The sequence below is a fragment of the Hemitrygon akajei genome, unplaced genomic scaffold (assembly GCF_048418815.1).
Source record: "Hemitrygon akajei unplaced genomic scaffold, sHemAka1.3 Scf000082, whole genome shotgun sequence".
NCBI classification, from domain to species: domain Eukaryota; kingdom Metazoa; phylum Chordata; class Chondrichthyes; order Myliobatiformes; family Dasyatidae; genus Hemitrygon; species Hemitrygon akajei.
In genome coordinates, this window is record NW_027331968.1 from 2,797,222 (window position 1) to 2,810,548 (window position 13,327).

Sequence of the window (13,327 nt, forward strand, 5' to 3'; positions counted from 1 at the left end):
CGTGGTTGGGAAGTTTTTGGAGTCGATTATCAAGGATGAGGTTACGGAGTACCTGGAGGCATATGACAAGATAGGCAGAACTCAGCATGGTTTCCTTGAAGGAAAATCCTACCCGACAATCGTATTGCAATTTTTTGAGGAAATTACAAGCAGACTACACAAGGGAGATGCAGTGGTTGTTGTGTATTTGGATTTTCAGAAGGCCTTTGACAAGGTGCCGCACATGAGGCTGCTAAACAAGATAAGAGCCCATGGAATTACGGGAAAGTTACATACGTGGATAGAGCGTTGGTTGATTGGCAGAAAATAGAGAGTGGGAATAAAGGGATCCTATACTGGTTGGCTACCGGTTACCAGTGGTGTTCCACAGGGTTCTATGTTGGAGCCGTTTCTTTTTACGTTGTATATCAATGATTTGGATTATGGAATAGATGGCTTTGTGGCTAAGTTTGCTGCTGATACAAAGATAGGTGGAGGGGCCCATAGTGCTGAGGAAACAGAGAGTCTGCAGAGAGACTTGGATAGATTGGGGTAATGGACAAAGAAGTGGCAATTGAATTACAATGTCGGAAAGTGTATGATCATGCACTTTGGTAGAAGAAATAAACGGGCAGTCTACTATTTGAATGGGGAGAGAATTCAAAGTTCTGTGATGCAACGGGACTTGGGAGTCCTCATGCAGGATACCCTTAAGGTTAACCTCCAGGTTGAGTCGGTGGTGAAGAAGGCGAATGCAATGTTGGCATTCATTTCTAGAGGAATAGAGTATAGGAGTAGGGATGTGATGTTGAGGCTCTATAAGGCACTGGTAAGACGTCACTTGGAATACTGTGTGCAGTTTTGTGCTCCTTCTTTAAGAAAGGATGTGCTGACTTTGGAGTGGGTTCAGAGAAGATTCACTAGAATGATTCCGGGAATGAGAGGGTTAACATATGAGGAACGTTTGACCGCTCTTGGACTGTACTCCTTGGAGTTTAGAAGAATGAGGGGGGACCTCATAGAAACATTTTGAATGTTGAAAGGCATGGACTGAGTGGATGTGGCAAAGTTGTTTCCCATGGTGGGGGAGTCTAGTACGAGAGGACGTGACGTGAGGATTGCAGAACGTCCATTCAGTACAGAGATGCAAAGAATTTTTTTTTAGCCAGAGGATCTGTGGAATTTGTTTTCACGGGCCACAGTGGAGGTCAAGTCATTGGGTGCATTTAAGACAGAGATTTATAGGTATCTGAGTAGCCAGGGCATCAAAGGTTATGGTGAGAAGGTGGGGGAGTGGGACTAAATGGGAGAATGGATCAGCTCATGATGAAATGGTGGAGAGAACTCGATGGGCCAAATGGCCGACTTCTGCTCCTTTGTCTTATGGTCTTATGGTGTTGGGCAGGATCCCTAATCACAGCAGGAAGATAGTGTTCAAGTGCGCTTGGTTCAGCTGCTGGGGTCAGGCTGAAGTGTATCCACATCCTCTATACAGACCGGGGAACCAGCCTGAGCACCGGCCCCGGCAGAGGGTCATCAGCTTCCAATTCCACCTTAGTTTGTGAATCGCAAATGGCAGGAACACCACGGCAGATCACCGGCACCAAAGCGTCTTTGTATGGGTGATAATATTGGGCTGGTGACCCTGAGGATATGGAACTGGCAATATACGGGCTTCAGTCCAGGTTGGTAATTTGACAGCTGGGATCGGAATTTTCTCAGTCTGCAGTGAAGCTGAAATCCCAGGCGTTTGGGCATTGGTTTTGGGGAAATCACCATCTACACTGCCCAATAGGACATCATATCTGTCAAGTGTTTTGGAGATTATTTAAGAGTTAACTAGGGAGTTAGGTGAAGTTGGGCAGTGATGTTGTTCATCTGAACTTTGGTAAAGTCTATAACAAGATCCCGCATGGCAGCTGATCGGGAAGGTTCGGTCACGTGGGATTCACGGGGAGCTGGTGAGGTGGATTCACACAGGGCTCGAGAACAAGAAGCAGAGGGAGATGATTGATGATGGTTTTAGCAAATGGAGCCCTGTGATGAGTGGGATGTGTGTGTCAGTGTCGAGACCTCTGGAATTCACTATTCATGTCACTGGTTTGTATGTGAATGTACATGGCACAGTTAGCAAGCTTGAATTTAATTGAATTAAATTGAATTGATTTCTTACATCCTTCACCCACATGAGGAGTAAAAATCATTACGTTACGTCTCGGTCTAAATGTGCAATGTGCAATCAAACTATTTTATAATAATTTATAATGAATTGAACAGTCAATATAATATCAAATCAGCGTGAGCTAATCAGCTCTCCCGGAACCTGTTGGTCCTGGCTTTTATGCTGCGGTACCGTTTCTTGGATGGTAGCAGCTGGAGCAGTTTGTGTTTGAGGTGACTCTGGTCCCCATGGATCCTTCGGGCCCATGTTACACACTGTCCTTGTAAGTGTCCTGAAACATAGGAAGTTCACAACTACAGATGTGCTGGGCTGTCCGCACCACTCTCTCTGGAGTCCTGCGATTGAGGGAGTTACATTTCCCACACCAGGCAGTGATGCAGCCAGTCAGGATGCTCTGAATTGTGCCCCTATAAAAAGTTTTTAGGATTTGTGGTTGATACTGAACTTCCACAATCGTCTGTGGTGAAAGAGACTCTTTTGTGCCTTTTTCACCGCACAGCTGGTGTGAACAGACCACATGGGATCCTCGGTGATGTGGATGCCGAGGAACATAAAGCTGTTCACCCTCTCAACCCCAGATTCATTGACGTCAATAGGGGTCAGCCCGTCTCCATTCCTCCTGTAATCCACAACCAGCTCCTTTGTTTTTGTGACATTGGGGGAAAGGTTATTTTGCCACCACTGCGTCAGAGAGATGACTTCTTCCCTGTAGGCCACCTCATTATTGCTTGAGAGCAGTCTAATCAATGTAGTGCCATCGTCAGATTTAATTAGCAGATTAGAGCTGTGGATAGCAGCATTGTCACGGATATACAGGGAGACTAAATTCGGGAGATTGGTTGATAAGGCAACAGGTGACAATGAATTTCAAAGACATCTTGGTCAGTTATGTAGATGGGCTGAGGAATGGTAAATGGTTTACAACGTGGACAAGTGAAAGATGGTGCATTTTGGACAGTCAGACCAGGGTGGGACTGGTATAGTGAATGGGAAGGCACCGAGTGTTGTGGAACAGAGCGACCTGGGAGTACAAGAATACAGTTCAGTGAAAATGGACGGGCAAGTATAGAGGGTGAAAAAGAAGGCTTTACGCATGCTGGCCTTAGGGCATGAGGTCTGGATTATGGGCATTATATTGTAGTTATATAAATTGTTGGCGCGGCTACACAGAGTATTATGTACAGTTGTGTTCACCCTACTGTAGGAAAGATATTATCAGTCTGGAGAGGGTGCAAACGAGATTGCTGAAGATGCTGACTGGACTAGAGGGGCGAGTCACAGGGAGAGATCAGCCGAGCTGGATCTTTATTTCAGAGGAGGGTGACATTGTAGAAGTTTACATAATCAAGAGGGAGTATAGATAATGTGGTTGGTCGTGGTATTTTCCCCAAGGTTCAAGATTCAAAATTGTTTAATGTTATTCCAGTACATAAGTGTAAAGTGTGATCTGGCCATCACGGTACGGGACCGAGGGACACTCTCCCCGTTCCCTGTTACTGACTCTCACCATCCTCTGCGCGCACCAGCTCCCCACCCCACCCACTGCCCACGCGCGCCCTCTCGCGGATCTTCGACACCCTTGCGCTTCCGGGCTGATGTTGAGACGATATCAGCATGTTGCGTGTACCCGGTATCTCTCGTGAAGTGGCATGATATTTACTTGTCTCTCATTGGTGAGAGCAAGTGCCAATTTAGCATACCAACCAACGGGGATATGGGTTTCGTCATTAAGGTATTCCCTCCTTCGACCCCCACCACGTGTTTCCCAACCTGATTCCTGAGAAAGATCCAATAAGCTTGTTTCTTTAATGTCACACGGAGAGTGGAGAGGGGTAGAGAGGGAATTAGTGTGGGATCCTGTTGAAGGTGTCAGAAGTTGTGGAGGATAATGTGCTGGATCTGGAGGCTGAATAGGGAATAGAATTTTTGATTTGGCAGGGTGGGAAGAGGTATAGTCGAGATAATTATGAGAGTCAGCTTCCACTTATTTTCCATTTATTACCACGGAGTTAATAGGTCTGGCTGGTTTTCTTAGTATTGAGCAATAAGCCAGCTTTCCACTTTCTTCTTTCACTTTCATTAGAAGCTTCCTCAGATCCTCCTCACTTTCAGCCATTAGAATAGTATCGTCTGCACATCCAAAGTTGTTATTATTTTGTCTGGTAATTTTGATTCCAGCACTTTGAGTCCTCAAGACCAGCATTCCTCATGATGTGTTCAGCATATAGATTGAATAAGGAAGGTGACATATGCAGCCTTGTCGTACTCCTTTCCCAATCTTAAAACAGTTTGTTGTTGCGTGGTCAGTTCTAACTGTTGCTTCTTAATCTTTGTACAAGTTTCTCATAAGGCAGATCAGATGTCCTGGTATCCCCATTTCTTTGCCGTAGTTTATTCTGGGCCACACAGTTGAAGGCTTTTGAGTCGTCATTAAAACATAGATAAATATTTCTCTGGAATTCTCTTGATTTCTCTATTATCCAGCATAAGTTAACAATTTGGTGCCTGATGCCTCTGCTCTTCCAAAACCAGCTTGTACATCCGGCTATTCTCATTTGGTATATTGCTTGGAGTCTTGCTTGCATGATCGTTGGTAATACCTTGCTACCATGTGGAAATTGTTCGGTAATTTGAACATTCCTTTACATTTCCCTTTTTGGAAATTGGGATATAATTTTTTTTTCATTTTAAATGTCATTGTTAGGTTTACCAGATCTGCTGGAAAATTGCATGCAACACTTTTACAGCAACACATTTTAAAGTTTGAAACAATTCAACTGGACTCCAGTCACATCGTGCAGCCTTATTATTGGCGATATTTTCTATTGCCCATTCGAATTCACTTTCCAGAATTTCCGGCTCTAGATCGAGAAGGGAGTCATTGCAAGTGTCTTGGCTGTTGGGATATTTCCTGTACTTTGTTGGGATATTTCCACTTCTCTGTATGCCTGCCATCACTTTTTGATGTATTTGCTTCTGTAAGGGCCTCCCCTCAATTCTCTTTTACTGTACTTAATTTTGCATGAAATGATCCTTTCATTTGAATAGGTTTCTTGTTTTTTCCAATTCTGTTGTTTACTTCACCTTCTTTGCATCGCTCCTTTAAGTAAGCTTCCTTACGTCTCCTTGCTGTCTTCTTGAACGTTGTGTTCATTTGGAGGTATTTGTTCCAATCTCCATTGGCCTTCACTTCTCTTCACTGTTCAGCTTCCGCAGAAATCCATTTTGCTTTCCTGGTCTTCTTTTTGTTTGTAATATTTTTTGTTGGTACCTCTTGTATAATGCTCCTTATTGTTATCCATAGTTCTTCTGGCATTGCTCTCCACCAGCTTGAATCCATGAATCTGTTCTTCACCTCAACGGCATATTCTAGAGGGATGCTCTCAACATCAACCTTTCCTGGCGCGTTGGTTTCCCTGGTGCTCTTCAGTTTCTTTCTGAATATTGTTCTAAGCAGCTCATGGTCTGAGATTGTCAGAGACCAGAGGGACCGAGGAGTTAAAGTGCAGAGTTCACTCAATGCGGCGACACGGGGTGGTGAAGGTGTGTTTATTAATCTGTCCTTCAACAGTCAGGGTGCTGAGTGCAGGAGTTGGGAAATAATTATTTTATTTATTTTTTTATTGAGATACAGCGAGCCACGCTGTCCATTAAGTCCCCCACTTTGATCCTAGTCTTGTCACAGGGCAATTTACAATGACCAATTAACCAGTCCACCGGTACTTCTTAAGACTGTGGGAGGGGGGCAGCCGGACCACCTAGAGGAAATGCATGCGATCATGGTGAGAACCTGCAAACTGCTACTGGGAGCAGCGGGAATTGCAACCGCGTCGAACTGTAAAGAGTTGTGTTAACTACTATGGTGCCGTTGTACAAGGCGTTGGTGATATTGTGTTTGGAAAGGCTTGGTTAAAGTGGAAGGAGTGCAGAGATTTGTGAGTCTCTTGTCAGGGCCAGAAGGCCTCAGTTTTGGGGAGAGAATGACCACTTTATACCTTTACTCCCTGAGCAGCCTTGCAAAAATGTTTGAAATTTGAAGAGCAGAGTAACTGACTCTGACGCAAACGTTTTAATTTGTGTAATTCAGATCATCGCCAGCAGGAGGTGCTTTCCCGGACGGCATACAAGAAAACGATAATCAACCAGCCTCAGTCAGAGTCAGAATGGACACAGGTATGTTCACTGGGCTCTTTCTCATTAAAACTCTGTCCTTATGGTACACGTGTAGTCAAATCATCAATAGTTCAGAGGAATAGACTTGGGAGATAAAGGGGCAGAGAGAAACTATCATCATTGATCCTACTGGTAAGGCAACCTTGAGCACTGCAACAATACACCAGGTTCAGCGCAGGGACCTAACAAGGGGAATGGTCGAATCACTCCGCTCACCAGGCAAATCTTCACCTGAATGAAAGGAGAAGGAACTCCTGAATAAGGTGGGTGTGGGCGAAACTCAGACAGGAATACAACAGCAGGCAATGTAACTGTCCAGGGAACAGATAAAATTTATGTCAGTATTTGGACCATCCTGATGTGGGAAATGCCTTCAACAGCCAGTGAGAGAAACACATCAAACACGAGGAAATCTGTAGATGCTGGAAATTCAAACAACACACACAAAATGCTGGTGGAACACAGCAGGCCAGGCAGCATCTATAGGAGAAGCACTGTCGACGTTTCGGGCCAAGTACCATAAGCACCCGCATGGGTACCAGTTATGCCTGCCTTTTTGTTGGCTTTGTGGAACAGTCCATGTTGCAATTCTATACGGGTATCCGTCCCCCTCTTTTCCGCTACATCGACGACTGCATTGGCGCTGCCTCCTGCACGCATGCTGAGCTCGTTGACTTTATTAACTTTGCCTCCAACTTTCACCCTGTCCTCAAATTTACCTGATCTATTTCTGACACCTCCCTCCCCTTTCTTGATCTTTCTGTCTCCATCTCTGGAGACGGCTTATCTCCTGATATCTACTATAAGCCTACAGACTCTCACAGCTACCTGAACTATTCCTCTTCCCACCCTGTCTCTTGCAAAAATGCTATCCCCTTCTCGAAATACCTCCGTCTCCGCCGCATCTGCTCTCAGGATGAGGCTTTTCATTCCAGGACGAAGGAGATGTCTTCCTTTTTTAAACAAAGGGGCTTCCCTTCTTCCACCATCAACTCTGCTCTCAAACGCATCTCTCCCACTTCCCGCACACCTGCCCTCATCCCAACCGCCCACCACCCGGCTCGGGATAGGGTTCCACTTGTCCTCACCTACCACCCCACCAGCCTCCAGGTCCAACGTATAATTCTCCGTAACTTCCGCCACCATCAACGGGATCCCACTACCAAACACATATTTCTCCCCCCCCCACACTTGCTGCTTTCCGCAGGGATCGCTTCCTGCGCGACTTCCTTTTCTATTCGCCCCCCCCCCCCACCAACCCTTCCCATCGATCTCCCTCCTGGCACTTACCCGTGTAAGTAGAACAACTGCTACACCTGCCCTTACACTTCCTCCCTCACCACCATTCAGGGCCCCAGACAGTCCTTCCAGGTGAGGCGACACTTCACCTGTGAGTCGGCTGGTGTGGTTTACTGCATCCGCTGCTCCCGGTGTGGCCTTTGGTGAGACCCGACGCAGACTGGGAGACCATTTCGCTGAACACCTACGCTCTGTCTGCAAGAGAAGGCAGGATCTCCCAGTGGCCACACATTTTAATTCCACGTCCCATTCCCATTCTGATATGTCTATCCATGGCCTTCTCTGCTGTCAAGATGAAACCGCATTCAGGTTGGAGGAACAACACCTTATATACTGGCTGGGTAGCCTCCAACCTGATGGCATGAACATTGACTTCTTTAACTTCCGTTAATGCCCCTCCTCCCCTTCCTACCCCATCTTTGACATATTTAGTTGGTATTTTTTCTCTCTCTCTCTGCCCATCACTCTGCCTGTTCTCCATCTCCCTCTGGTGCACCCCTCCTTTCTTTCTCCCTAAGCCTCCCGTCCCATGATCCTTTCCCTTCTCCAGCTCTGTATCCCTTTTGCCAATCACCTTTCCAGCTCTTAGCTTCATCCCACCCCTCAGGTCTTCTCCTATCATTTCGCATTTCCCCTTCCCCCTCCTACTTTCAAATCTCTTACTATCTTTCCTTTCAGTTAGTCTTGACGAAGAGTGTCGGCCCGAAACGTCAACAGTGCTTCTGCTATAGATGCTGCCTGGCCTGCTGTGTTCCACCAGCATTTTGTGTGTGTTGAGAGAAATAGATGTTGTTTTCTGTTTGGAAGCGCAATAGTGAATTCTCCCCCGATTTTTGGGTTGTTGCATAATGGAGGTGAAGGAAGTTTTCTGTGGTCGAGTTGAAGAATGTTATATTGTGGGAGAACGGGATGGGTGCGGGGGACAGTGAACAACAGAAATTGTTAAAAGGCAATCTGGGGGGGGGCTAGGGAAACAAGGAAATGTCCTTGGCAAATAGGATTAAAGTAAAACAAAATGATAAGTAGGGAGAGCACTGCACAAAATGCTGGAGGAACTCAGCAGGTCAAGTAGCAACTATAGACAGAAATTAACTATTGATGTTTCGGGTTAAGGAATCTCAATCAGAGTATTTGTAAATTGATTTTAGAGTTGCCTTGGGCACATAAAATGGAGTCAGGACTGGAGGAGTGTTGTTCTGGCTGAAAACCAGTGACCAGCGGTGTCCGCAAAGATCACTGTTTGGCCATGTGTCGTGTGTGATGTAAATAAATTAATAATAAAATATGTATTACTCAAAATAATATACCAGGTGCACAGTTAATCCTGGAACGGTTAATACAATTGATGTACGGACTGGTCTTGTGATAGATATGCATAGTTTCCTGAAAGTAGCAACACATTTGGTAGCGTGCTAACGATGAGTTGAGGTATTTGTTGAAGTTGGCCTGTAACTGGATACGCGTTGGTTAAGAGACAATTTCATTATTGTGCACAGATCTGGTAACCACATCACGAAAGTGATGTGGAGGGTCTGGAGGGGGTGCAGACGATTTTCACCATAAATACCAGAGGGAATTGGCTTAAGGTTAGAGGGTAAAGTTTGAAGGGAATTTAGGATGCAGGTTTTCCACAGAGAGTGATCGGTATCTGGAATGAGCTGCTGAGGGAGGGACTGGAAACAGATACTCAGCAGCATCTGAGAGGCGTTTGAACTCATGAGTAGGCCGGGAACGGAGGGATATTGATCATGTTCCTAAAGATGGGATTGGTTTAAGTTGGCATCGTGTCCGCAGACGCAGAGTACACTCTACCATTTTATGTTCTATGACCAACTACAGATCTGAACTCCGCAATCTCTGCCTTCCTGTCAAATTGTGAGGATCACCAACTGTTCCAGTTGACGAGATTCTACATGGAGCGACTGGAGCAGGCGATTGAGCAGGGTGTGGAGGGAGTTGGCTTTATGCTAATGGGCGATGATCACTTCACCGGGCAGGAGTATCACGTAAGTGGGAGGAACATAGACTGAGTGTAGATTCTACTGAATCAATCACAGGCCGACACAACCGGTGTAATGGCACCTCTGGGCAGTGAAAATCCTGCAATGTTTGTGGTCAACATCAAGAAAAGAGATTTCACCTGAGGAAACCCTGAACCTTCATTCACTCATACCAGCCTCTCTGCAGTTTTCTGACCATGTTCATTTTTAGACAGGTTAGGATACAGACAATGACTGAGAGGTGAATTTAGTGATATGACACTTGACGGACATTGCAAGTGGACAGGGAACCTCTTTACACCACTCCGTTTGATAACACATCATGTTCCCAATGCTCGACCTTAATGGCTATTCACCAGTCTGTGTTCTTCTGATGACCCATGGGATTCCCACAAATCAAATATATAGTGATGTATTTCTCAGCTCATTTCTCGAGTCTAACTTCAACCCCACTGTCAGTTGAACAGGCAGTACTGAATATTGTCTCTCTTTTCAATTTCAATATCCCAGCATGCCTCATGGTTCTGTTACCTTCTGTTCCTTGTGACTGTTCCAATTTGAGTTTGTAATTACCACAGCATATACTGTTAACACTGGGAAATGCAACATTTGTATCACTGAAAATATTCCAAGAATCTACAGCTAACAGAGAATTACAAAGAAACATCTTTCCAATGGCCCTTGTGCATTCACCTAACTCCACCCAGATTGAATTTTAATGAAGAGCCACACACTATACCGAACACTACATTCCACGTGAGGCAGCTGACAATTTCAGTCCAAACTTCTTACTCAACATTCCCACCAGCTGGTTTTGGTCTGTCACACATGCACAATAGTCCTGAATTTGCTGTCTGCTCCTCACTGCCAGTTTCCAACTGTCGGCTGACACTGGACCCCTCATGGAGCCTGGCAGTGAAGTGTGAACCTGTTGTGGTTTACCAGGGATTACCCCAGGGAAAATCAACAGTAACCCTGTCATAGCTTGATCTACCCACACTCATCAAACTCTACAGTACAGCAACAAACTCTTCTGCCTATCTAGTCCACACCGACCTATTATCTGCTTAGTCCCATTGATCTGCACCCGGACTGGAGACGTCCATAACTCTCCCATTGAATGAACTTATCCAAATTGATCTTGAATGTTCAAATCTAATGTACATCGACTAATTCCGATGGCAGCACGTTGCACGCTCTCAGCAACCTCTGAGTGAACAAGTTCACCCTCATATTGCCTTTGACCTGTCATCGTTACCCCATGATCTCTAATTCCAGTCCCACCCAACCTCAGTAGTAAATGTCTTTTCACACTTACTCTATCTATACCTTTCATAAGCTTGTATACCTCTGTCACATCTCTATTGGTCCTCCTACACTCTATTGAAATAACATCCTAGCCTATTCACACTTTCTCTATATCTCAGGTCCTCAAGTCCTGGCAACAATCTGTATTTTTTTCTGCACTCGTTCAATCTTATTGATATCCTTCCGAGAGGTAGGTGCACACATTGCTTCATTAGTCTCTGCCACATCAATTTTGACATAATATTCCAACTTTTGTATTCAATATTTTGATTTATGAAGGCTCATGTCCGAAAAGCTTTACAACGCCATCTACCTTCGACAACACTTTCAAGAAATTTTGGATCTGTATCACTTTGCAGGATCTCATCACACTTCCTACTCTTGTCATTGGTACCAACGTGGACAACGACCTCTGGCAGCTAATCCTGCCCTTAAGAAAGTTTCAGAGTCGATACGAGATATAAATGACGTTGGCAAGACACCATCCAAAATTCCTGTTCTTGTAAATAGAATCTCCAGTCTGTTCTCCTAACCATTGAATTCCCCATCAGTGCAGCTCAGCTCTTCTCATCCCTTCTGAGTCACAAAGCCAAACTCAGAGCCAGAGGCATAATCACCGTGGCTTTCCTCTGCTAGGCCATACCCCGAAACTGAAAGCCGTATACCTGTTACAGAGGAGTTTCCTGCAGTGGCTGCCTGTTCCCTTCCCTCTCCTGACAGTCACCCAGTTCCCTGTGTCCTGCCCCTTGTGTATAGCTCCCTCCCTGTATAGCCCCCTCCCTGTATAGCCTGTCAGTCAATCTCTCAGCCTCCGGAATGATGCTGAGTTCACCCAGCTCCAGCTCCAATTCCTCAGCACAGTCTGTATTAAGCTGCAGCTGGATGAAATTCCTGAAGGTGTTGTTATCGGGGACACTGAATGTCTCCCTGTCTTGCCGCATCCTGTAGGAAGAGCATCCCACTATCCTGCCTGGCTTTCCCACTGCTCTAACAGTGAAAAAGAGAAGGGAAATGTTACCCAAAATCTACCTAAAGCCTCCGCCTCTCCTCACTGAACCCTCTCTGACACAAAGCCTCAATAACCTACTCTATCTCTGGCTCACTCACACTATGTCTGCTCCTTTTAAACCTTGCCAAGTGGATAAGTACCCCGCAGTCTGTGGCGTTCAGAAAGTCATCACAGGCCACAATAACTTCTTTTAAGTTCTTTTTCCTGCTACGAACAATTGCTGTCAGTGATCTGTGGGGAGCAGAATGTGCTGAGTCAGACCATGTTCAGGGTAGATTTGCACCCATCCCTCCGCTCCTCAATATATTCCCCATTGTTCATTACAGAGCGTGACTGAGCTCGCAGAGAAGGGAAACCGAGCGGGCGCTTCCAAACTCCTCTTGGATCTGGTGATGGAGAAGGGCTCCGGGGCCCAGAGGGTGATGTGGGAATCCTTTGTGAAACTACATCACCATTTACCGAAGTTGAGCAGAATATTGGAGGAAATACGGGAACGTGGTACGGTGAACAATATACTGTGTGTTACAGATGGAAATGCTGATAAATTTACAGTATTACACAGAACAGACTTCATGCAGGTTAATCTGTTTGAACAGGTGACGGCCAGTTCGCCTACATGGACACTGAGCGGGGTTTATCTGATGTGCCCAGACATCTGAAAGGTAAGAGATGGAACAGAAATCCTAAAGTCTGTATTTCACACTGAGAGTCTGAATACCTGTCTTTAGAGGCCTGTTTAGAGACTGTCAGAGTCTGGGAGACAGGTTTTTGTTGTTATTTCACACTGAGAGTCTGAATACGTCTCTTTAGAGGCCTGTTTAGAGACTGTCAGAGTCTGGGAGATAGGTTTTTGTTGTTATTTCACACTGAGAGTCTGAATACGTCTCTTTAGAGGCCTGTTTAGAGACTGTCAGAGTCTGGGAGACAGGTTTTGTTGCTGTGGCTGGAGGACACGAAGCAATTTGCATTTGTCACAACACCTTTTCTGTAGGGCCGAATATCTGGAGATTTGACAAAACTGAAGCCAAACCATTCCAATTGGAACATCCAACTCCAGCAAGGGAAATCTCACACCTCCGATCCAAAGTGGAGCCGAGATTTGTTGTTACTCCTCCATAAGAACATGACATGGGAGCAGAATTAGGCCATTCAGCCCATCAGTCTGCTCCGCCATTCCATCATGGCTGATCCCCGATTCCACTCAACACCATACACCTGCCTTTTTGCCATATCCTTTGATGCCCTGACCGATCAGGAACTTCTGCCTTCATTACACCCATGGACTCGGCCTCCAATGCAGTCTGAGGCAGAGCCTTACAGAGAGTCGTTACTCTCTGGCTCAAAGAATCCTCCTTACCTGTTGTAAAGGATCGCCCC

At 45.6% G+C, this 13,327-nt stretch overlaps 1 protein-coding gene across 1 annotated transcript in view; it reads left to right on the plus strand.

Moving 5' to 3' along the window:
* LOC140722664 (NACHT, LRR and PYD domains-containing protein 3-like) overlaps positions 1-13,327 on the plus strand; it is a 182,236-nt gene that overhangs the window by 43,474 nt on the left and 125,435 nt on the right. The window contains exons 2-5 of the mRNA XM_073037378.1: positions 6,249-6,334; positions 9,473-9,639; positions 12,277-12,448; positions 12,547-12,612. Of these exons, the coding sequence (XP_072893479.1) occupies positions 6,325-6,334; positions 9,473-9,639; positions 12,277-12,448; positions 12,547-12,612 (415 nt within the window). The 5' untranslated portion in view covers positions 6,249-6,324. The remainder of the gene's footprint in view (positions 1-6,248; positions 6,335-9,472; positions 9,640-12,276; positions 12,449-12,546; positions 12,613-13,327) is intronic.